The sequence below is a fragment of the Varanus komodoensis genome, unplaced genomic scaffold, assembly GCF_004798865.1.
Source record: "Varanus komodoensis strain SLA01 unplaced genomic scaffold, ASM479886v1 scaffold9, whole genome shotgun sequence".
NCBI classification, from domain to species: domain Eukaryota; kingdom Metazoa; phylum Chordata; class Lepidosauria; order Squamata; family Varanidae; genus Varanus; species Varanus komodoensis.
Genome location: NW_025336598.1, coordinates 14,006,522 through 14,030,156, shown reverse-complemented (window position 1 = coordinate 14,030,156; position 23,635 = coordinate 14,006,522). Strand labels below are relative to the sequence as shown.

The following is a 23,635-nucleotide window of genomic DNA, read 5'->3' as shown; positions in this document are numbered from 1 at the left end:
GACAGGTTTTTTTCCCCAAAATGTGGGAGATTGGTTCATGCCTCCCCCCTCCCTAATCTGTGGAAATTTAAATTTTGAATAGGCTCTATTCATTCAGTGCCAGAAAGTCCTTGCTTGCTTGTTCTCTCTCTCTCTCTCACACACACACTCACTCACTCACACACACTCACACTCCCATTGGCACAACATGGTTCCAGCAGAGGAGGCATCTCGAAGCCTTTTTCCATGTGCAGGGCTCCAGGACTGAGATGATAGTAATAACATGGGCATAGACCATTTTTGGCTTAACGTAGAGAAATGCCCCCATTCTATTCCCCAGTTGTTGCAGCTGTTTTAAATAAATCAAGCCATTTGTCTTGCTAGCAACTGAATTGGAGCCCATGTATAAAACACCATGATCACATGGTATGTGAATTGTGCTGCTTCAGGTTTAATGTCTGCACGCACCAACATGTAGAAACGGCAATTCAGGGGGCAGGTAGGGACAGCAACAGCCAATTTCTTTGTCCGAACCTGGATCTGTAGTAACCACCATGGATAAAGGAGGAGGGAAGTCCTCTGTAGGGTGAAAAACAAGGGTGCATCTGAACCCTCTTCACTACTCACCGTTTATTTTCTGACAGCCTCACTCTGACTCAGATGGCTTTCCCGCCTGCTGGGCTCACTTCTAGCATAGGAGTCAGTTTGGAGGTTCAGTGGTAATAGGGGCCACCTTAGCAGTCCTAGACTACTTCTCTGTTGCATGTTATTTCCCAGTCTGTAGAGATATACCTTTTCATAAGGCGAACCTCACTTACAATCCCCCAGGCTATTTGAAATGTTCTAGCCCAGTAAAACCATTATTGCTTAATTCTACCACTTGTCTAAACTGGCCCCAAATACACACAGAACAATGTACTGATCAGGGTTCTCATTAAGCTATCAAATGAAGTTCTGAGCAGAATAATACAGAACCCTTACAGTAGGGAGGAAAATAAAACATTAAAATTATGTGTAAACATATTGTCATTATTTTTCCTATGTAATCATAACTTTGTCTACTCTACTCTGTATTTTAGCTGTAGCCCTTGCCTAATTCTTAATCTCAAAGAAAGATTTACTTTCCTAAAGAGTAAATACAAGGATAGAGAAACCCATTCTTTCACAAGGTTTTACAGATAAGTCCTCTAAATCTACAGTCCTTCCTTTTTGGACTACAAGCACCATCATCCTTGACTACTGGGCATATTGACTTTGGCCTAAGAGCTGGAATCCAATAACATCTGTTGCCTCATCTTTGCAATAAAGACTGATATAGCAGAGAAGAAAAGGAGGTAGATAAAGATAAAATAATATTATTAATTCAACCAGTTATGAGAGAAGCTGACAGCAAATGGTTTTGCTTAATTCTCTCACAATTATTCAACGAACAAGTCTGTTAACATAATATTTGACAAATACATTCAATAAACTAATAACGATTCTATGAAGTCAAGAACAAGACAAACAAAACATCACAAAACAGGATTTAGGCATGATAGAAATAAGCCCCATCAAATTCAATGGGAAAGATTTAAGCATATGCATAACTTTCCCATTGAAATAAATGGGATTAAAAGTGCTTTGTGTGACAGGAATAAACTGCTGTTAAAATCATAGCATTTTTATCTATATATAAAATAAACAAATGTTTAGCTATATAAAAATTCATACTGTACTATCCAAATACAAGAATTAGTATAATAATGGGATATAGACCCATTTGTATTTAGAAGGATTGTGCAATCAACATAGCTTGTAAGACTGTCAAATTGGACAAAGCCTACAAACTTTACTTATTAAAAGCATTTTAAATACTGATTTTCAATTAAAATGTACCCATGATTAAGCTCCATTAAACACAGTGGGAGTGACTCCTGAGTAAACATCCATAGAATTGCATTGTATGATTTTTGAAATTGTAAACTCCAGTGAAGAAAAAGAGGATGCATATAATTGAGATTTTAACCATTTAAGCACTTTTAAATATCATTGATTTCAGTGGAAAGGATTCAAGCATTTTACTCCCACATTGTAAATAATGGGACTTAAAAGTGCTTAAGTTTTGCTAACTTACATTTTTAGCTAGCTAGCATTTCATCTCCCACTATGCATTAGTTACTCAAGATAATGTTCTTTTTCACATGTTTTAAAAAATGAGGCATCATCCAGCCATAGCTGAGCACTTTCAGGTCCTGCTAATTCTATGAAGGGATTATTCAGGTATATCCCATTGGAAATAACAGGACTTAGATTCCTTCAGCTTTGACTGAATTGTGTAGATGTGAGTTTTCAAATTACTATACTGGTACATTCCCAGAGCTTAAAACCTAGAGTACTCCCCACCCCCACCCCAAACCTGGTACTTTCCAAATGGCCGTGCTGGTTGGGAATGATGGGGTTGTTGTATAACCCATGTGGAATGGAGCAGATTGGAGGAGGCTAGTTTAGACAATGCTACCCACACAATATATTGTTTGCAGAAAGCTAGGCCTATAATGGCAAGACCCTGAAACTGTTTGCTAAACTCCTCCCACTTACAAATTAGGACTGGAAAAGACAAGTGCTCTAGAAAGTGAATATTTACATTATGGCTTCTAGCTAAAAGACACAAATGACAGGAAGTACAATGCTAATATATGCAGGAATGACAGGAAGTACAATGCTAATACACACACACACACACAAATTCCTTCCCACACCCCCAAAAATTCTTGGCATTATAAAAATTAGGTAAGTTTAAGACTTTCTACAGAAAAGTATAACCTTAAGTTACTTTTTAGATTTTGTACCAATGAAATGTGCCTTATCTATCACTGGATTGAAGAAGGAGACTGCAATTTCAAAGTTCTGACAAGCTTGACTCTGCTGATCATGTCAATCATCCTTTAGGTTGCTAAGTTGCTCACTTTGGGGTCCACGTTGAGAAATTTGGAGTAATACATGAGCTGGGTGATCACAAACGGCAGAGGTAATTGCAGACAGAACAGACGCAGAGAGATAAACAGTCCTGATTATGGCACCGAGTCAGACCTGTGCTGCACCATTATACTACTGCCTGCTTCCTGGTTTAGCAGATCAGTGGGACGACCACACAAGGCACTTGGGACTGCATATATTCTTAAGGTGCATTGAACAGCTTGACTTGTTGCCTGCTTGCCAAAACAGTCAGCCACCACCAGGGCATTCTTTTCAAGGGGTGCAAAAAGCAAGCACACATTTTCCCTCTGCTTTTTCCTGTTCCCTTCACATTTTCCCTTCAAGTTTTTGTCCTTGAGGCTTCAGCTCCTTAAGTCCAACTGTTTGCTACAAGGCTGTGGTAGTCAGGTCTGTTTGGTTTGTTTGAATTTCCTGCTGTGCTTTTGAAATAACATTTTCTTCATCAGCCAGTGACACTGGGTTGTCATGAACTTCCATGGTTTTAGCTGGCAATACTTTTGTTAATTCTCCAGCTTCCCTTCCCTTACAACATTTGCAACAGCAGCAACAGTATTTTCCACAGCCAGAGTATGCAGCAATAACAACGCTATCCCAGGGCTGCAAGGAGTGCATCCATCTGGGGAGGAAGTCCCAGTTTCTGAGCTTCTCAGGCAGAAGATGTGGCCGTTTCCTTTGCAGAACGTTGATGATGAGCACAGCAAGCAAGACAGCCAAGATGGGAACAGCAATGCCCACCAGGTACTGCCAGCCAGCCACTGACAAGCCAAAGACAGCCAAAGGGACCAGGAAGAAGCAAACTAGAAGGTAAAAAATGGCAAACCATCTGTACTTGGCAGTGATGTTCCCCAAGCTCTTGGACAAGCGAATTGGGAGCCGCATGAAAGGAATCGGGTACCAGAGGATAATCCCAGATATATTGAAGAAGAAGTGGCACAGAGCAATCTGAAAACAAACACAGCAAAGGAAAAGGAAAATGGTAGCATACTTTTCAAATTCTGCCTGACTTATGCATAATTGTGCATGGTTTCAGATGTTAATGCTTTTTAGTCTTCATTCCATCAATGAGTTACAAACAGCACATACCAAAAACATTCACTTACAGTTTTTTCTGCTGAAATTAAGAAGAAACTAATAAGAACTTTAAGAGCAAATCTGCAGTTCAGCACTGTATATGTCTATGCTTATAACTAGAGGTCACAACAAAACTCATACAACGAGCACACAAGTCTTATGAGATCACATGAAGATTTTCATTTCAAAACATATATTCAGGATGGATAAAAATCATGCAAAATCATTAAAAAGTTTAACTGTTAAAAACTGTTAAAGTATAAACTGTTAAATTTATTTATTTATTTATTTATAAAATTTGTATGCCGTTCAATTACTAATGTCTCTGGACGGCTAAATTTTCAATTATTGCATGGTCAATGGGAAATTTAAACAATGGAAATTAAAAGTAGACAGATGGAAGAAAGAATTTAGATCAGGAATATGGTCTTAAGGTAAAAGGATTTATCCCTCTTCCCCTGCACTGTTTTTCTGACTAAAGATGTCCTCCAAGCTGTTATTTGCATGATGGCACAAAACGTACTGGTGATCAGTCAATGTGCTGCCTCCCTTGTTACAACTTCGTATCTGCTTCCTAGAACAAACCAAGAACATTCCTGCATTGTAAGTCTGATGATGTCTGAACCTAGCATGTCTGGATTATTGAGGTTTACATCCATGGTTTGTTCTTTGGTTGAACCTCTGGATTACTCAGTCCTTCACAATGTGCCAGGTTTGGATATGACAACTAATAACCCTAGAATATGGTGTTCCTATGTTTTTGGAAAACAGATACAAAGTGGCATTGTAAACAGATGAAAAGCAGCATACTCTTAATGTCTGAACTAGGTCAGAGGGGTTAGCTCACACATAACATTAAATACTGTGCTAGCCTTGGGTTTACATGCTCCCTCATCACCACCCTTCCTTCCTTCCCTTGTATACTCTGGTGCTCTTATTTCTTGTTTAAGTTTGCTTTTACATCTGGAATAACAAATTCCAGAAGGCCATTAGGGCTGATGAAGTCATCTTAAAAAACAAAACAAAACCATTTTTTCCTGAAAAGAATGCAGCTACTGTACTGGAGCCACAGGTATTCTGCGGTAATAAAGAAGATGGATGCCACTGCAGGAGCTGCTTAATTTGGCATCTCTGTGCTCCAAAGTAGGAGCACGCTTTAGATAGCATGGGTGCAGTGGCCACTGTAGCATGCAGCACCATGCTCAGCAGAGAATCTTCACAACTATCTTCATTTCTCAGGGTTAGGTGGAGGTGGGGAGCCCTTCGGGTGGGCCAGGATAGGGCCTTAAAGCCAGTTTGTCCAGATATCATCAAGATGACTCACAGAGTATATCTGCTTAATAATCTTTTAACGACCAGTGCTCTGCAATGAATTGGACATCTCAGCATGAAATATGATTTTGCAGTTTGGAGGAGCCATTTTGAGCAAGAGAACAGTTGGAAGGAAGAGGCTTAAACATCCTCTCAGGCATTCCACCAGTGAAACTTACAGTCCTAGTTCAAGTAAAATGCATATAAGGAGCAGATTTTTCTATCAAGACTGTATTTTAACAGCTAATAAAAAGCAGAAATTGGTGCTAACCTGTAAGGAATATTTTAATCTACTTCCTGGACTAGCTAAAGCAGCAAGAATAGCTGTTGTGGTTGTACCAATGTTGGATCCCAGTGTTAAGGGGTATGCCCGTTCAATGCTTATCACACCAATTCCTAATAAGAAGAAACAAGGATTAATTACATATTATCATACATATAGCAATATAGTGTTCAAAGGCCTTCACATTCATTATCACACATTATAACAGGCTAAAATACAGTGGTTTCTGTAAGGCCACTTAGCAAGCTCACAGCTATATAAAATCAGTCCTGTACCGTTATCCAATATTTGTGTGGTATGATTCTACAGTAAAGCATGTAGAATCAATTGTTTAGAAGCCTCAGGACTGGATACGTAACCCATGTGACAATGGACTATTGGTTGAAATCAATGCCTGTTTTTATAGTCAGCATGGCTTGAACAAACCATCCTGGTTTAAGTCACTGGGCACCAGTTGATAAATCACCCACCTGGCTGCAGCTTCTTGTGTTGTCCACACCAGGACAGCAAGGCTTGTTGGAGGGAGACATTTGTGTTATTTGAGCATTGTTTCCTCTTCCAACAAACCATGTCACCTGGGTTCATACAATATAACAACCTGCACCTGTGTAGGTGAGTATGAAATGGCACCCTGAATGTATCATGGCTTAAATAAGCCATGTTAAAATCATGGTGATCATGCAGACTGGCTCAACAAATCATTAGTGTGGCAGTGGGGAAGAGGCGGGTTTTTCTATTTCTATTCTACTCTTGGTCATAAAAGACAATTTTTACTTTTGTTTGTTTTGTTGGAGACACTGCAACATTAAATACATCATGATATACAAACTAAAATTATTCTTCTCCCACTGAAACCCTGCAGAAGAAAGCCAAACAAATATCCTCCCAGCCAAAAAGCAAATACAAAAAACAAATAGCTTGGAATACTTCCATGTAACACTTACCAACAAGTGGAGTAATAGCAGATGTGAATACTGAACTGCTTTGAACAATGAATGTCATGCCAGCTCCCACTAGCATAGCCAAGTATCCTGTCAGCCACGAAAATGGAAAAGGGAAATCTAGAAAAGAGAAGCAAGAGCTTCATTAAGGGCAGGCAGAAAATTCTCTTCTCAATAGTGTGCAGAACTTGCTGCTGCTGTTGTTAAGGGTTTCTGTACATGAGGCATTTATTGTGCTTTTGCAATCCCTCACTCACAGCGGTTATAAACCACTATCCGGCCTTTATGTTGTTCTTGGATAATCTAAGAGTCTGTGAAATTTTGCAATGGTGTGGTTTTTACTTGTTGGATGGTCAGATTTTATTGTTATGTTATTTTAAATTTTATTGTATTGTATCTTTCTTAACTTTGTAACCTGCCCAAAGAGCATTTTGGCTAATGAGGTGGGATAAAAATTCAAATATATAAATAAATAAATGTTTATTTCACATCTACCTCTTCTAGAGTCTCTCCTGTGTTTTCCAGTCTTTTCATTGGGTGTTTTAGAATGAGGAAAGTCTTAAATTTTAATTAGTTTAATTTTTATACTGCAACATACCAGACAAAAGTCCCACAAGAAATTGCAAATCTGCTATAGCACAGCACCAACTTGTGGTAGTTACTCAAACATATTAAAAGGCAAAGAAAAACAAACCCTGGGTGAAGGACTCAGTTTTCCTTCAACAGCAAAAACAGAAGGAGCTGCCTCAGTAAAACAGCAGATTAAACACCTCATGTAGAGAAGTCCTAAGAGTGTTTATATAGTAAGCAATGGTAATAGCAGTACCAACAAATACCTTCAAACCATTCAAGACAACTTGAAAATTACTGAGTCTTAAAGGTAATTAAGGTAATATAAGCTAAAGCTAAAGGTAATATAAGCTAAAGGTAATTAGCCTTCAGGTATGTCATTTAGGGACATTTCCCCACATAGATAACTTTTGTATTTGGAACGTTCAAAGTGCAGTTGATGACTTTTCCCACTAAATGAACTATGTAACTATCATAGTTTGCATTTAGCTTTCAGAGTTTAAAAGCTAGGCTACTAGCTTAAAGATTAGGCTACTAAGTAAGGTAGTAGCCACTATGCCTTCTGTCTTTCCATCAGCCCAGCAAAGGTCTGGAGATGTGCAATTTTCAGATGGTGGGATGGTGGTATTCAGCGTACTCTAAGCATTGACAAAGAAGTGAAAAGAAGGCCAATGAAATCAGTACTATCCTGATCACTTATAATATTTAAGTTCGTCTGTAATTTGAAAGCATTACAATAAATAATCTATCACAATAGTAAAAATTATGCAATTTGCAAAATACGGTCCCTCTCCCTACCTCTTTTCCCCACCCCTCATAATAAACAGCAGTGTATTAATGAAGCTAATCATCATTATCCCCCTTGTCAGATTAATAATCTACATAAAGGAGGGAGACGATATTTCTAGGGTTTCTCACTGTCTCCCCTGTAAGCAGTCTAGCACAGTTTTTTCTTCTTTTCATTGACAACAGGTGTGGAAAAGAAGCACAATCTAATTGGGTGTACCTCTCATTTATTTCACAGGAGTTTGTACTAGAAATTCTTGTGGTAGATTGTATATAATAGTAGTCAATGTTCTATTTGCTATGTTTCTAAAACAAAATCCCCATAAGAGATCATTACCGGTGTTGATTGTCTTCTTGATAACACTGGCTACTTGTCCTTTAAGTACTGAATTCAGCAACTTAACTATAAGTATCAAGCAGGTGCACAGAACAATCAAAGACAATGCAAGCAGGATGAGACCAATGGCAAGATCTGGAAGACTTGATTCAACAAAAATGTGCTGACCTATACAAGGGTAGGAAATTAAGTTAATTAGTTTTTCAAAAATGTTTTGCTGTTTTGAGAGTTCTTTATACATGTTTCCTATTCTGATGAGAAAAGACTGTGCTTGCTTGCTTCCTGCCTACTGTACTCTGGGATAAACCTTCAAATATTAGCTCCCTTATTTAAGAGCCACCAAAATGGCTCTTACCCATGATGTGGTGCTCTACATAGGAGTTAGCGTATCAAAACATTTCTTACTACAGGTTGTTGTTAGTCGCGAAGTTGTGTCTGACCCATTGCGACCCCATGGACAACATTCCTTCAGGCCTTCCTGTCCTTCACCATCCCCTGGAGGCCACTTAAGCTCACACCGACTGCTTCAGTGACTCCATCTAGCCACCTCATCCTCTGCCATCCCCTTCTTCTTTTGCCATCTATTGTTCCCAGCATTAGGGTCTTCTCCAGTGAGTCCTTCCTTCTCCTTAGGTGGCCAAAGTATTTGAGTTTCATCTTCAGTGTCTGGCCTTCTAAAGAGCAGTCAGGGTTGATCTCCTCTAGGACTGACCAGTTTGATCGCCTTGCAGTCCAAGGGACTCGCAGGAGTCTCCTCCAGCACCACAATTCAAAGGCCTCAATCCTTTGGTGCCCAGCCTTCTTACTACAGTTATCTATCCTAATTACACCAGTGTTCCATTTTCCTGGACTGCTCAATCTTGGCATGCATGAATTTGGAAAACACATACAATATAAACATTTTAGATTTGTCCTGTGCTGACAGGTCCTCAAGTCAAATCTGGCATGCCTGGGATCCCACAGTATGGCCTGCCAGTGGGGCAAGAGCACCATGCCTCTTTTTCTTGGACCTGCACCCTCTTGTCTGCCAAATTTTCAGGGCTTCCTAGTTTTTGTGTGTGCTTTTCCTCTCCTCATGTTAAATCATGGATTGGCAACTTTGCAGCCTCAAACATGCTGGCAGACCCCGACACCTCCAAGCAAGCCTCCCAGATCCTTGCATCATGTTCTTGCCTCTCCTTCCAGCACAGCCCTCATGGCCACTCCTCTCTTCTTCACTGATGGCAGTGCAGCTGTGTGTGTGTCATGGTGGCCCTTCCTTCCTTCTTCCTGTGTTGCCACCACACCTGCGGGTGCTTCCTATCCCATCCCACCTGCTGCCATGGCCTTTCCTGCCCTACCCTGCTGATGTGAGCAAATCCCCACAACCCAGCCTTTTCTTTCTCTCTGCTGCTGCTGCTGCTCTCTTTCCCCATCTCTGGCAAGTGCTGCCTTTTCCCTCTGTACTGCTGTTGCTGCCACCACTTGTACTGCCACCATAGCTTTCCCTTCCCAATGTACTATTGCAGATTGGGAGATAAAAAAGCATCCAGGAGCAGCAAAAGAGGATCATGAGCAAGGGAGTTAAGAGAAAACAGGATTCTCAGACTGGAAGAAGTTCAACACCCATGTTTTAGATGCTAACACCAGGGAATAGCTATTTGGAAGCAAATTCATGGCTAAATTTGAAGTGCACTATAATCTAAAAGATTGCAGTGTTGTTGCATTTTGCCTGATAATTAGATGTGTTGTGAAGGATGTGTTCACATTCCCCAAAACAGGATGTGATTTCATAGTCTGCCTGACCCTTATTTGTTACTGGCCAGCAGAGCACCACAATTAATTGTGGTGTAGCACTGTGGCAGCCCATTCATCTCTGAAAGATCCCTCAGCAAAGGTGATGGTGACAGAAAGTAAGGAGCTATAGTCTATTCATTTCAGATTATCTATATTTATATGAATAGTTGGACATGGAAATAATCATAGAATACATTTCTTTCAAATGATGGAGAACAATATGTACACACTGAAATTCCCAACCTTTGTTTTACTATTGTTTTCTAATGAGGCATCATGCTGTTGTACCAAAAAAAAAAGGAAGTTCTGCATTATAAAACCTTCAAAGCACCAGAAGTGGCATTTTCCTTACATTTTTTAATGTATTCTGTTGTGGATACATTTTTGATGGTCCAGATCAAGTTTCCATCAGTCCAGCAAAGGTCTGGAGATGTGCAATTTTCAGACAGTGGGATGGTGGTATTCAGTGTACTCTAAGCATTGACAAAGAAGTGAAAAGAACGCCAATTAATCAATATTATTCTGACTATTTATGATATGCAAGTTCTTCAACAATTTGAAAGCACTACAAATAATCTATCACAATAGTGAAACTTATGACATTTTCAAATTATGGGCCCACTCCCTGCCTCTTTCCCCACCATCATAATAAACAACAGTCTATTAATGAAGCTAATTATCATTATCTCCCTTATCAAGTAAATAATCTACATGAATCAATTTAAGAATATCTTATCTGTATTAAATGACATATTCATACAATACTTACCAAGGTTGTTTTAGTTTTGCACCAGATTTTCACAAGGCTTTTGTTTTTTGCTGATTCATCTCCTGTTGCAATTTGATTTATCACTGATTTATCAAGCTAATGACCAAAGAAAACAAACAGAAAGAGGACTCATTATTTTATCATATAAGAATACATAGGATAGGATAGGTTATTTCTATTCTACCTTGCATTATATATGTGTGTGTGTGTGTGTGTGTATGTATGTATAAAATTCAGACAAAATAAAGTACAAACTACAGCATATTATTTTGGAAACAGCAATATATTAATAATCTTTTTTAAAGTGCATTATTGGGAAAATATATGTCTGATTATGCCAGACATACTCTACTTGTAGCCTGTCTGCCAATAATCTCCACTTTACTACACAGTAGATTTAGTAGCCTTCATAACTCCAGTTCCCAAATTGCGAGCTAGACAAATGGGAACAGGCTCAGTTCTAACTTCCAAATGACTGTGTCTAGGAGATCACTGGCAAAAACACACACACACACATACACACCCCACACCGGCTTCTTTCCCCCCAGTGATTGTGTGATCCTGGCCAATAGTTTCTATTCCTTCTTTTGAATAAAGTTGCAAAAAATCAAGTCTGACAGAAAAAGGAGCCTCACCCCTGAAACTGGTACTGCCAGTATGACAGAGAACTAATTTAGATCCTCACCCTAACCATGTCCATCCTATGAGTGGTTGCCATCGATCCCTGTGGTAAATAATAAGATAAGGCACTGCAGTGTACTTGTGACACAAGACAACCCAGATGCCAATGAGAGGGGATCTACTGGGAGTTTATCTTATGAGAAACAGATGTTGCTGTGTGCAGAGCACACACCATGCCCTGCACTTAACAGGCACTGTGTCACTACAATATATGGGGCCTCTCTGTAATGTACCTCCACACATTAATCCGGCTCCTTCCTGAGATGACAGCAGAAAACATATCAGGCAACAGAATTTTAGCGCCAGGTTGGAAAAATGATCGTGGCTTCGGATAAAAATTAACCAAATAAACATTATAGCAGCATGCAATCCTTTCAATATTTTCTCCTAGGATTTGTTTTCTATATTTTATTTATTTAATTATTTAAAACTTTGGTATACCGTCCCATCACAGACGTATCCATCACCATACTCAGAGGAGGCTAACAAAGATGGTCAAAGGGTATGAAAAACAAGTTCTGTGAGGAACAGTTGAAGACTGAAGTATATTTAGGCAGGAAGAAAGGTTGCTTTGTGGAAACATGCATGACAGCACACTTCTGAAGGGCTGCCACACTGAAGAGGGGAAAAGCATGTCTTCTACTGTTTCAGAAGGAAGGACTAGATCTAATGGGCTTAAGTTACAGAATAGTTGAACATCAAGAGAAACCTCTTAATAGTAGAAGTTCAACTATGGGACTTGGTACTTAGAGTGGGTGTGGTCTTTCTTTGCCTGAAAGTCTTTAGACACGGGCTTGAAAGTCATCTGCTGGGCACGTTCAAGCTCTGGATCTTCTGCACTGAACAGAAGTTGGACTAGATGGCTTTCAAGGTTCCCTCCAACTTCATAACTCTGATCTATTATTCTCAGAATGCTGTGAGGATGTCATATCTTTTATATTCAACAACCGGAATCTAAACAAATCTACAGATTATTTCAACACGTACAACTTCATAGCCCTGGGTTAAGCTACCACCATTTGAGAGTCAGTTGTATGAATATCCTCGGTGAAACGTTTCTTAAAACAAGGTCTTAACAAATGTAAACAAAAAATATACTAAGTGCACAAATTGATTCATGTTTAGATTGAAAAAGTACTGTAAATCTTTTTTTCTGTCTAAATATGCACAGGACTGCACCCAAAGAGCTTTTTTCATTATAAGAGCTATACCAGTATTTGATTCTAATAATCAAAGGTTTAAGTCAGATCTGATTATTAAAAGATACTTTGGCAAATATTACCTGAGGAAAGAGCCTACCTGGATAATAAGCTTTGTAAAAGGGTCAGTGATGACTTTCAGCAGCTCAGGGGCATTCTCCCCAGTTTCAAGTCGAAATGATTGCACTATAACATTTGTAAGGTGATAAAGATAGCCTGTAGCAACTTCAATAGGCAACAGCACAAACACTGAAAGCCAGTTAAAGAAGTCATGGACAGTAGCACCAGCAAAGGCCCTGCAAAAAAAATCAAGGTGATCTCACATGATGTAACAAAGGAAGTTCAGTAAAAGGATAATTAGCATTCTTTCAATAGAAAGGATCAAATGGTGGGACATTGCAGACTGTTGCACTCTTTGTCAGGTTACCTTAGGAATAACAGTGGAGAGAAAAATATTCCTTTTTATTAGAGAACTTTGTTAATGAGTCAGCACAACTACAGCATTATACAGGCTAGTTGCCTTGAGAAGAAACCTGTATATTCAAAAGACACTGTATTCTCTTAAACTCACTTGATACCATTAACCTCAAGCCCAGACCTTTATCTATTAAAATAATGTCAATGACCATTTCCTGAACATTTTTGTTCTTCCAGTAAAGGAACAACTGGTTATATTTTCAAGTCAATAAACTCCTGCACAATGTTGATGAATTAACAGTTCTCAGCTACAGTGATAAAAATAATCATGCACAATTATTACAGAGTTATTTTATGACAAGGACAATACAACTCTGTTGCTGCACAAAGTGCTAAAGACAGAAAATGCTTTTATGGTGTCATCCTCCCAGACCTGAAACAACAAGCAGCACTGGGGTGAAGAATGTGAAGAAAAATATCAGTATCATGCTCCTCCACATGAGGTATGGCAGTCATGTTCACCCAGAACAACTGAGCTTGAGTAAGGTTAATTCATCAGAATTAGCCCACTGGATAGTATATAGTCCTTCCCCAAAGTTGCTGAACTATGATGGGTCACATGCACCTGATACAGGAAAGGTGCTTCCTTGTGCAGGAGAGGCCATACATCGCAGAGCATCCCAAACTGGTAGAAAGCGCTCTGACATGCCATGGCCATTCAGGCCTCCAGCAACAGAGTTAGAGCTAGATTACAGGCCTTGTCCTTCAAAGGGGGTGCAAACAGGTAATAAGGCTATCTCCTGGATTTGGAACTCTTCATTCACAAGGGCTCCATCTTGCCAAAATGCAGCTTCAGCTCATTGGACCCATCCAGTCTGCCACTGAGTTCAAACATTGATCCAGGACTTCCAATGCCTCACACAATTTAGATGTCCCTGAGAAACACAGTTCCAAATCCTCTGTTGATCACTTCCAGAAACTTCATGTAGAAGTTAAACAACATTCACAATATATCCTGTGGAACTCCATAGATCAATTGCCAAAGGCCAAGGAATAGTCACTCCATGAGTGTATCAAAGATTAAGGATAGAAAGGAGCATGAAAATTTGTATCTTAAAGTAACTATGCCAAGAAAATTATATGGATCAGCATACAGTCTGGGACTGGTCCTTGAATAGAACAATATCATATCTGTATTATTCATTTATTTGGATACATGGACTTCTAGAAAGTTTAGGCAGCAAAACATATTGAGAGCCATTGCGGGGTAGTGGTGAAGAGTGCAGACTTGGAATTTGGGAGATCTGGTTCTAGTCTACACTCAGCCAAGGAGTGACTTCACAGGATTGTTGTTGTGAAGATATGATTGAGAGGAGGAGAGAATTATGTAAGTCACCTTGAGTACCTTGAACGGGAAAAAAAGTGGAATATAAATATAATAGATTGAGTGAGTGAGTGTTAGCCTGTCCTGCTGTGATTTATGGCACTACTATAAATAACTATGCTGATTTGTAGAGCCATTTTTGCAATATTGGTTCTCCTTTTTCTTCTGGTATGTTCTTCCTGTGCTGTTGTACCTTTAAAAATGCTTTGATTGAACCATTAGCAGTACCTTCTAAATTCATTCCTGTCTCCAGCTTGCATGAGTGCCACAATGGTGTTTGTGACCGAGGTACCAATATTGGCTCCCATTATGATCGGAATACCATGCTGAACACTTAATACTGCAAAATAAGGAAATAATAGGAAGTTAAAAAAGGAAAGGATTGGGAATGTTGATGCTTCCAATACATTGATCCAACTTAGGATACCCCCTCCATATCCCTGGAATTTTTATTTAGATGTAAAATAACTTATTTATTTTATTTAGGAATACATTTTCATATTTTACCACTAGATATGAACAATTTATCCAACTGGTTTACAATGCTAAAATCACAATAAAAGAATGGTGCTCTTAGCATGACATGACACCCCACAATGTGTTATTTAACTCACGGTGAAGCTGCTACATGTGTGGAACATACTGTATTTTTCGCTCTATAAGACACACCAGACCATAAGACGCACCTAGTGTTTAGAGGAGGGATCCATGGAAAGCTTCCTGATAATCACGGGCACATTCTTCATCACTTCCCCATGGGCTTCATTAAAAGATGGGTTGCCATTTGAAAACACGCACCGACCTGTGATTAACAGCTCTCACCTGCGCCGGAGGAGGGGGGGGCGGAGCAGGGCGCACAGAGCGCATGCCGGCCAGGTGTGGTGCAGCTGGGCCGGCAGCGTGCCAGCAGTGGTCTTCCGGGTGGTGGGGTTGAGCAGTCCGTCTCTCCGTGCGGCCGGCGGGTTAAAGCCCGCGGCTCCTCCTCCTCCGCGGCAGGTCTTCCCGGGCGGTGGGGGTGAGCAGTCCGTCTCTCCGTGTGGCCGGCGGGTTAAAGCCCACGGCTCCTCCTCCTCCGCACTGCTCCCCCTGAGCGGCACAGCTTTCACCTGTGCCGGGGGGCGGGGGCAGAGCAGCGCGTGCTGAGCGCATGCTGGCCAGGTGGTGCCACGTGGTGCAGGGGGGCCGGCAGCGTCCTGGGCATTGGGCACACACACATTTGTTCTATAAGACGCACAGACATTTTCCCTTACTTTTGAGGGGGAAAAATGCATCTTATAGAGCGAACAATATGGTATATGGTCATCATTCTGAATATACAGCCTCTACTAGGGTGTTGTCATGATATGAGAACCCAGAAAGCACAAACCATATTCTCTTTTAACCCTCATAACATGACAACCCATAACCATGATTAGATATGCAGTCTGGGACTTGTCATTAATTAAATAATCCATGACGAACTACAGCTTTTCCTTCAAATCCAGTTAATAGCTGTATAATAAAACCAGCAGTCTTAAGATAGGTGTTACAAATCAACAAATACCAAATGTTAAGTATTATTATAAAACAGAAGGCCTACCACGGTTGTTTTACACGAGGCACTGATTAGAGTATCTTAGCTTTCAAATTTCTGATTCTAATCTTATTAGCTTTAAAATACCTTACAGGCTTTATCTGTATCTCTGTTAATTTGATACTTATCTGAAGTTCAGCAGAAGCAAATCATGCAAAAGCACAGCACCTCACAAATATATATGTATGATCAAGATATTTTTCAGTGAAAGACACGATAAACCAAGGCAATTAATACTACCACTAAAGATGTTGGAGCTAAATTATTGATAACCTTCTAGGAATGCACACTTTCTTGGGAGTAAGTCCCTTAGATCTGAGCCCTCTGAATGTATCCAGAGAGGTTGTTCCCATGCTGGCCAGGATCTCTCTAAAGATTCTCACTCCATGGGGTTCTTCTAATTGCATGTTTAACATAACACAATGCAACTCACAGGCATTGTAGGTGCAGTGTGCTAAACATGCTTTTAAGGAAACAACATGAGAAGAAATATTTACACTAATCTTAAAGTAAGAACATTCCTGGAGTGATCCTGGTTCTTGTGATGAGTTTAAAACATCACAATGAGATTTGCTCCTGAGTACTATTGTCAGTACTATTAAATTCACATTTCCGATCAGTTATAACTAGAACTTAGACTGACACTTGTCTTTGTCACTTTTTTCTTGATTAAGTAATTGAAATAACAGGGTTGTGTCCAAGGGAGGCAGGTGACTCACTTGAAATAAAATCTTCCATGGATAAGAAGCCATATTGATACAGGAGTCACCAGCCTCCCCTGGTTTTATTCAGTGTTAGCCTAAGCACCATTCATTTCAATGGATCTACTCTAAGAAGGATTAACATTGGAAACAACTCATTAGCAGTGTAACTTCAAATTAAGCATGGCTCTTGCCAGAGCATCACTTCTTTGAGTCTATTCACACTTAGGTTTGCGGGATCTAGACCCTGAGGTCATCTGTAAGGGATATACAGAAGAACAAAAGTTCACATGATGCCAAATTTCCCATCTTGTTTCCAGAATAATGTGTCCATAGTTTATCACAGACTATTTCTGACATAGTGTAAATGTTCCTTTTTTATTCCACATGTTCGTGCATGGAAAACTTTCAAGCTGACCTGAAGAAATCTGAAATTCCTTCAAATAACTTACATGAAGAGGACACCATGCTGACGATGATAGAGGACGAGGTGCTAGAACTCTGCACCATTACTGTTACCAGAACACCAATCACTAGGCCTGCAACAGGATTTGATAGCACAGAACCATCTTTGAAAATGTCCCCCGCTGCTTTACCTATAAAAAGAGCAATTGTGTCAATAAAATTATTTCTACAGCAAATAATTATCTCTATATTGAAAAGCCAGTTCCTAACATTCTTTCTCAATCGCTGCCTTATTCTGTTATGTTTAGGACAGGGGTGGGGGGCATCTTGTACAGTCCTGATGAGTTGCCAGGGACCATAAACACACACGCACAGACAAGCCCTCACACAGCATATTGGGTAAATCCTCCCTAATAGCCCCAGTGTTCTCACTTTTCTGAACGAGAGGCACAGGAGCATCAGCAGGAGGCAGCTCTCTGGCGCCTGAATACAGGAATCTCTATGATGCAGGAGCATGAAAGAACATCTTCCTGCACCACAGAGTCCTGTAAGGCACAGACCAGAACCTCTCCTACAGGAACAGAGATTTGGAAACGGAGAGGTGGGCTTTGTGGGGAGAGGCAGTGGCCATGTGGCTGGGGGTGGAAGAATGGGGAGAAGGAGGTGGAAAACATGGTATCTGGAAAACCACCGTGATTATGCTGGGGGGAGGTGGAAGGGGAGAAGTGATGTTGTGGGAGAGGTAAAGGTAGATTTGTTTGTTTGTTTGTTTATGGTAGAGTTTTCACCAGCCACAACTTTGGTGGCAACTTTGACTGGGGCCCAGGGGAGACGGCACAAATAGCCATTAAGGATCATTTGCAGCACATGGGCTGCTTCTTGCTCACTCTTGTTTTATCATGACTTGTTTAACAGAATCCAGTACAGGGCTAGGCTACGCAAGTAGTAACAGCCTTGATTCTTGATTTGCCTAGGTCAGAAAGCCAGTTTGGTCTCATCTAAGCCACTGAGTCCCCTTTTCATGCTCCTGTTTATGAATGCAGTTCGATCCTATGGGACAAACTAAAGAACTGCTGTGGGAAGAAAGCTGAAATGAGGGCAAAGCCAGTCAGCCCAGCAGTGAGTGGCCCAGCTACTACTACAACGCACACAAGGGAGGCCTTGCTTTACCTCTTCTGAAAGCAGCTTCATGGTTGTAGGGAAGAGTGAATCATTGCTCCCCATAAACTCAGTGGCCTTTTACTAGGTAAAGACATAATTCCGAATTTCTTTTCAAGGCACAGCTTTACAGTTAAACAGTGATCACTCTGCCCCCCCACCCCCACACACTTTTCTTTGGGCACTCTGGGAAGGGGTGCCAAGAGCAGGAAGCTGGTAAAAACAGGATCTTAGTCACTACCACACACCCAAGAGTCTGGTGAATTGGTCCTCATTAGGTGAGCAGCTGGGCATCTGACACCTAGCTAGAGTCAACATGATGTAAATAGATTAGAATGTTAAGTGGGGATTGGACAGATTAAAGTTCCCTTGGTCACCTTCAACAACTCATTTTCTCTCAGCCTAACCCACCCGCGTGGGAGGATAAAACGGATAACCCTTGACCCTAAACTCCTTGGTAAAAAGGCAAGGATACAAGAAGTTTGGAACTTCTTAAATGGCCATGTGACTAAATCTCACTTAGTTGGTGCTTTGTGGAAGTGCCTTTCCCTGATTTTTGAACCTAAACTTGCAAATTACACTAGACACTGAGAGCGAGTGAGCATGAGAACAAGTGAGAGCGCTTGAACATGAGGTAATAAAGTCAACTATTTTGCAGCTCTTTACCTCTTCTTAATATTCCGTCATTCCAAGTTAAAAAATAATAGCTTGCCATCTTTGAAGCATGGGAGCAAGTTAGGTTTCAAAACCCATTAATGCATGAAAACTTTGTGTCATTATAACCTTCTACAGCCATTTGTTGATTCTACACAAGTAGCTTTGGGAGGAGTAGCAGAGAGAAAGAGGAGGCCTGGATTACTGTTACTAAGCATCAATACCACCACCAGTCAATTAATACCAAGATCAATCAATACCAGCACCAGTAAGATGCTGTTAATGTTGCCAGCATCAATACCACCTTGGAATTCTGGAAACAAAAGACACCCTTTGCAAATAAGGGGATGTCAACATTCATGGGAGATAAGGCTCACGGTGACTACTACTCATGATGACATGTCAGGGCCAGCAAGCCTCTCAATACCAGCTGCTGGGGAACACAAGCAGGAGGATGCTACTGTGATCGTGGCTTCTTCTGTTGGATTCCCAAGGGCCCCTCATCAGCCACTTTGGAAACAGAATACCAGACTAGATAGGTTTTTGATCTGATCCAGCACAATTTTTTGTATGTTTTTTAACTACAGAGGTTCTCCTTTACATATTTGTCTGAAGTGTGTTTCTCATGAGATGAGAGATTTAACAAGATCATGTTTACAAAATTGGACCTTCGTACATTACCAATAGGTGTGCTATTTTGAAAATCTTGTCTTACCTCCTACTAATTGGAAGGCCGAGCTGAGCACATCCAAGGAACAAACAAAAAAGTAGAGTAATCCAAGCAAGGCAATGAACTTTCCTATGCTTTTTATCACACATAGTATTTTTCCCTTCCCATCCAGTTCTGCAAAACATAAAACAAGCTTTAATGTATAAATAGCACAGAATCTAAGCTTTAATTTTCAGCAGTGCATCCATTTCCAGTCAGTCGATGGAGTCAAAGCCAAAGTGTAAGCTCTGTGGATAATAAACCAGATGGAATGTTTCCAATATTAAAGTGTAACTAGCTAAAAATAGCAGTGTAGTTCATTTTGAAGTGCTAGTGTTCATCATGGCAATCCCCATAGTTGCACTCCCAATGACCATCAAAAAAAATTCAGGTAGATGCACTGATCCTTATTTTCATATCGTACATGCATAAGTACATGCATGAGTGTGCACACACAGTCACTCCAAAGAATGGCACTATATTGCATCACACCCGATTCATTAGAATCCGCTGACAGTTATAGAATAGTGAGATGGCAAAGAGCAGTACAGTGGTTAGCATGTTGGACTTTGGCTGAAGACTGCTTTGATTACATGAATGAGGAAAGAGAGGGACACAACATGTCCCCAAATATCCTAAGACCACCAACTCAGATCTTCCAGGAGTTTTTTCCTCCAGATTCAAGGAAAATATTATTATTTCACAGTCAGCAAACCCATTCTTTCAGTTTTCATCTCCATAAAGAGCAAGACTTTGTAAAGGGTTATTAATTGCCTTTCAGGATGAAACCATCCCCTAATACCTGGCATTTCAACACAAGAATGGGTGGGTTCACACATAATGCCAAGTGACTCCTGCAGCCAAGATATGCAACTATGTAGATACAATGCAGGATGTAAGATAGAGTGGCATTAGAAATTGTCTTACGAGCATCTGCCATGAGGCTGAAAGGATTGCCCCACTAAGTAATTGTTAACCTTTTCTTCCCTAATATTCTTATAAAGCAGAATTCAGTAGAAGTAGCTGCTTAAATGTTCTATCCAAACAGCTGACACAATTTAATGGTCACATGGGGCAACTGTTTAGACTGAAAGGTTGCTTTGGGATGGACTGGAGAACCCAAATTCTCATTCCCAGAAGCAAGTAAACCCAGCCAAGGTAGTAGCTTAGAGTTGTTGTATAATTTATATGGCAGCCTAGATGTAGCAGTCTTCCATTAGCATTTGTCTGTGTAAGCACAAAATCAGCAGGGGTGGCATCTTGCTGCCTCACATTAAGGACAAAAATTAATGCCCCTGTCTAATTAATGATCAAAACTGGATGAGCAGGTTGTTTAACCATACCTCGGTCTGGTAATGGGACAGCATTCTCCACTACATCTTGAGCAGCAGGTTACTGAGCTCACAACAAGTTTTATTGTGCACAAAGCTTTGTACTAAAACAGAGGGTGACAACTGGAATATCCTGGAGACTGCCCCATTGTCTCCACCCCCTGCATCTGCTGCCTGAGACATTCACCTCACTCTGCCTAATGAAAGGGCTGCCCCTCCAGATGAGTTGCGATCTATCTTTTTGGCAAGTATGTCACTAGTCAAGCCCAAACATGGAAGTTCTCTATATTTTGCAGAAGTTTTGTTTCTAGCCCACTATGCAATAAGCAAGCAATTATATAACGCTGAAGAGGCAGGAAACAGGAGCTTTCATCTGTAGCAGCCTCATATTCTTGCAATCAAACCACAAAGCAGGTATTGCAAGTTGTATTACTTGAATAGAAATGAAAATCTCAATTAGCAGGCCTGCAAGCAGTAAGCTGTGGACACTCCTGGATCACGCCTATGACCAATTTAGGAAACGCATGTCTCTTTTCAAAACTTATGCAACAAGGAAAGTGCAGAGCAGTTATCTGGCTATCAGGGTGGGGGTAACACCATAGCTACCACAAATTTTAGACCTGGGAGCAAAATTCAAAAGAACTCCCCAGCTTCCTAATCCTAACACAGGAAACATGACTAGCTTAATGGGTTGTCATTTATTAGTGGCTTCAATACCCTTTGCACTGATTTGCCATTTTGCCACCTGGTGTCTGCTTTAATTCAAACTAAACAGAGAGCACACTGCTAATGGGAAAATGAAGGGACAATGATTCTGAGCAAAAGGTTTTAAAAATCCAGCTCAATTGTTAAAATTTATTTTATATATTTTAAAATGCGTATGCCACCCACTAATCCAAATGGATTCTATAGGTGGCTTACAGTAAAATACTAAAAACACAACAATAGAACCAGTTATATAGAAAATTACAATAAAAATAAAAAATCTTAATTACATGAAGCAAGCAGAAAAACAGGTGTCAGAATAAGTAACAAATTTCAAATGGGTTCTTGAAAGTATTCAGAGAAAAGAAACATCTTCACCTGGAGCTGAAACAAAAACAAGGTTGGTGCCAGGCAAATTTCTTTGGGAAGCCTGTTCCATAATTGAGGGGCAGCCACCAAGAAGGCCCTTCTTCTATTTATTATCCCCTTTACCTCCTTCAGGGATGGCTCTTTCAGAAGGATCTCCTGCCCAGTGGGCAGGAAGGAATCTATGAAAGCAGGCAGTCCTTTAGGTAGCCAGGTCTTAAGCTGCTTCGCCGAATTTTCTCAAGAAAGTTGACATTTGAGAAGTAGATATAATGTGAAGGTGAGAGAAGACAGGCAAGTAATAATAAAATGAAGAAGAATCCACAATGATCAGTCTCACCTGACCATTTGACTCCAGTGTTCTGGAGCACTGGAATATTCCATGGATCTTCCTCTTCCTCTGGTTCAGTTGTCAAAGCAATGGTGGAATACGCTGGCAAAAGTTCCAGCTGATTCTTTAAAGAAACTGCCTCACCTGATGAAACAAAGCCGGCAGGTTACTATTATTGCTTCATCATTAACACTCAAGTACAAAACTTTCAACCTTCTAAAACTGTTTATTTTGGGATATAAGAGCAGGAATTTTACATTCTATAGGGAGATATTTTTTTTTTACCTTTTGGATTTTTCATCTCTTTTTCAGACATTTCTTGGTTTTGATTGGAGGAAGGCTCTTTGATATACTTGTTTGTGTCTGCGTCTTCTAGTTCAGGCCACGGAGCCATGTCCTGTAGCAGGAATAGTGATAGGTAGAAAAGAGAAGATGCATCAAAAAACAGGCAACACAACATTTGTCCAAAGCTAAATGAATACATTCTCTGAAATGTATTATCAAAATACCATTTTTTAAAAAAATTCCACCGAAGCAAAAATATATGTGATAAAAAACTTCACATACTATATTATGAATGATAGTTGACTCTAATAAAGCAGGGATCTGTTAGGTACCAAAAATATCTGGGCCTCAAAGTGATCTGGACCCTTTAGTCTAGCAAATACTAGATTGCTAAAGGAACAGTTTCTTGCTATTATCCACTGTTTCCAGTCAACACACCAGTAATAAAAACACAATAGTATAGAAAATTGTGTGTGTATCTAATTTATATAGGAGCCAACTATTTCATTTGTTATAATGCTTTTTGGCTTAGCATATATTTTACAAATTGAAACCTCAGGAAACTGCCCTTATCTGACATAATTAATGTACACAGTGATAGGCACAGTTGTGTTCTTGTGCATGCCAAAGGTCACAAAAGGGGAACCAGTTGCATCCTTTATACTTTCTCATGCTCCAATCACCTTTCCCACCTCCTTTCCTCACTGTTATCTCAATTATATAGCTCCAGGCTCATGCAAATACAGAAAACCAAATTAATTTTTAATGCATTAACTGGGAAAGCAAAGACAATACAAGTAAGAAGCATTCGGCCAAGGTGCAGAAAAGCAATCTTACTTTTAACAATGGTTTATTGAAATAAGCCAGCTTCATAAACCACAGTCAAATGTTTGGAGGTAGTTCTAAACATGAATAATTCATAATGAAAGTGACT

The 23,635-nt window shown here is 40.1% G+C and overlaps 1 protein-coding gene across 1 annotated transcript; it reads right to left on the bottom strand.

Annotated features, from left to right (window-relative positions):
- Positions 1-3,324: 3,324 nt before the first annotated feature.
- On the bottom strand, positions 3,325-22,810 carry SLC34A2 (solute carrier family 34 member 2). The gene is made up of 12 exons (XM_044418261.1): positions 22,702-22,810; positions 22,426-22,560; positions 19,690-19,818; positions 17,210-17,353; positions 14,712-14,823; positions 12,783-12,978; positions 10,803-10,898; positions 10,386-10,506; positions 8,258-8,425; positions 6,568-6,684; positions 5,612-5,736; positions 3,325-3,900 (listed from the first exon to the last, which is right to left on the bottom strand). The coding sequence occupies exons 1-12, from the start codon at positions 22,808-22,810 to the stop codon at positions 3,325-3,327; spliced, it is 2,028 nt and encodes a 675-aa protein (XP_044274196.1).
- Positions 22,811-23,635: the final 825 nt, after the last annotated feature.

What these genes read in the sequence shown, in the direction of transcription:
- SLC34A2 (XM_044418261.1), bottom strand. Translation starts at nt 22,810, where the DNA reads ATGGCTCCGTGGCCTGAACTAGAAGACGCAGACACAAACAAGTATATC. An exon ending in CAGCATGGTGTCCTCTTCAT is followed by an intron (nt 14,824 to 17,209) that starts GTAAGTTATTTG and finishes CTTATTTTGCAG; the next exon opens with TATTAAGTGTTCAGCATGGT. An exon ending in GATTAAAATATTCCTTACAG is followed by an intron (nt 3,901 to 5,611) that starts GTTAGCACCAAT and finishes GTTTGTTTTCAG; the next exon opens with ATTGCTCTGTGCCACTTCTT.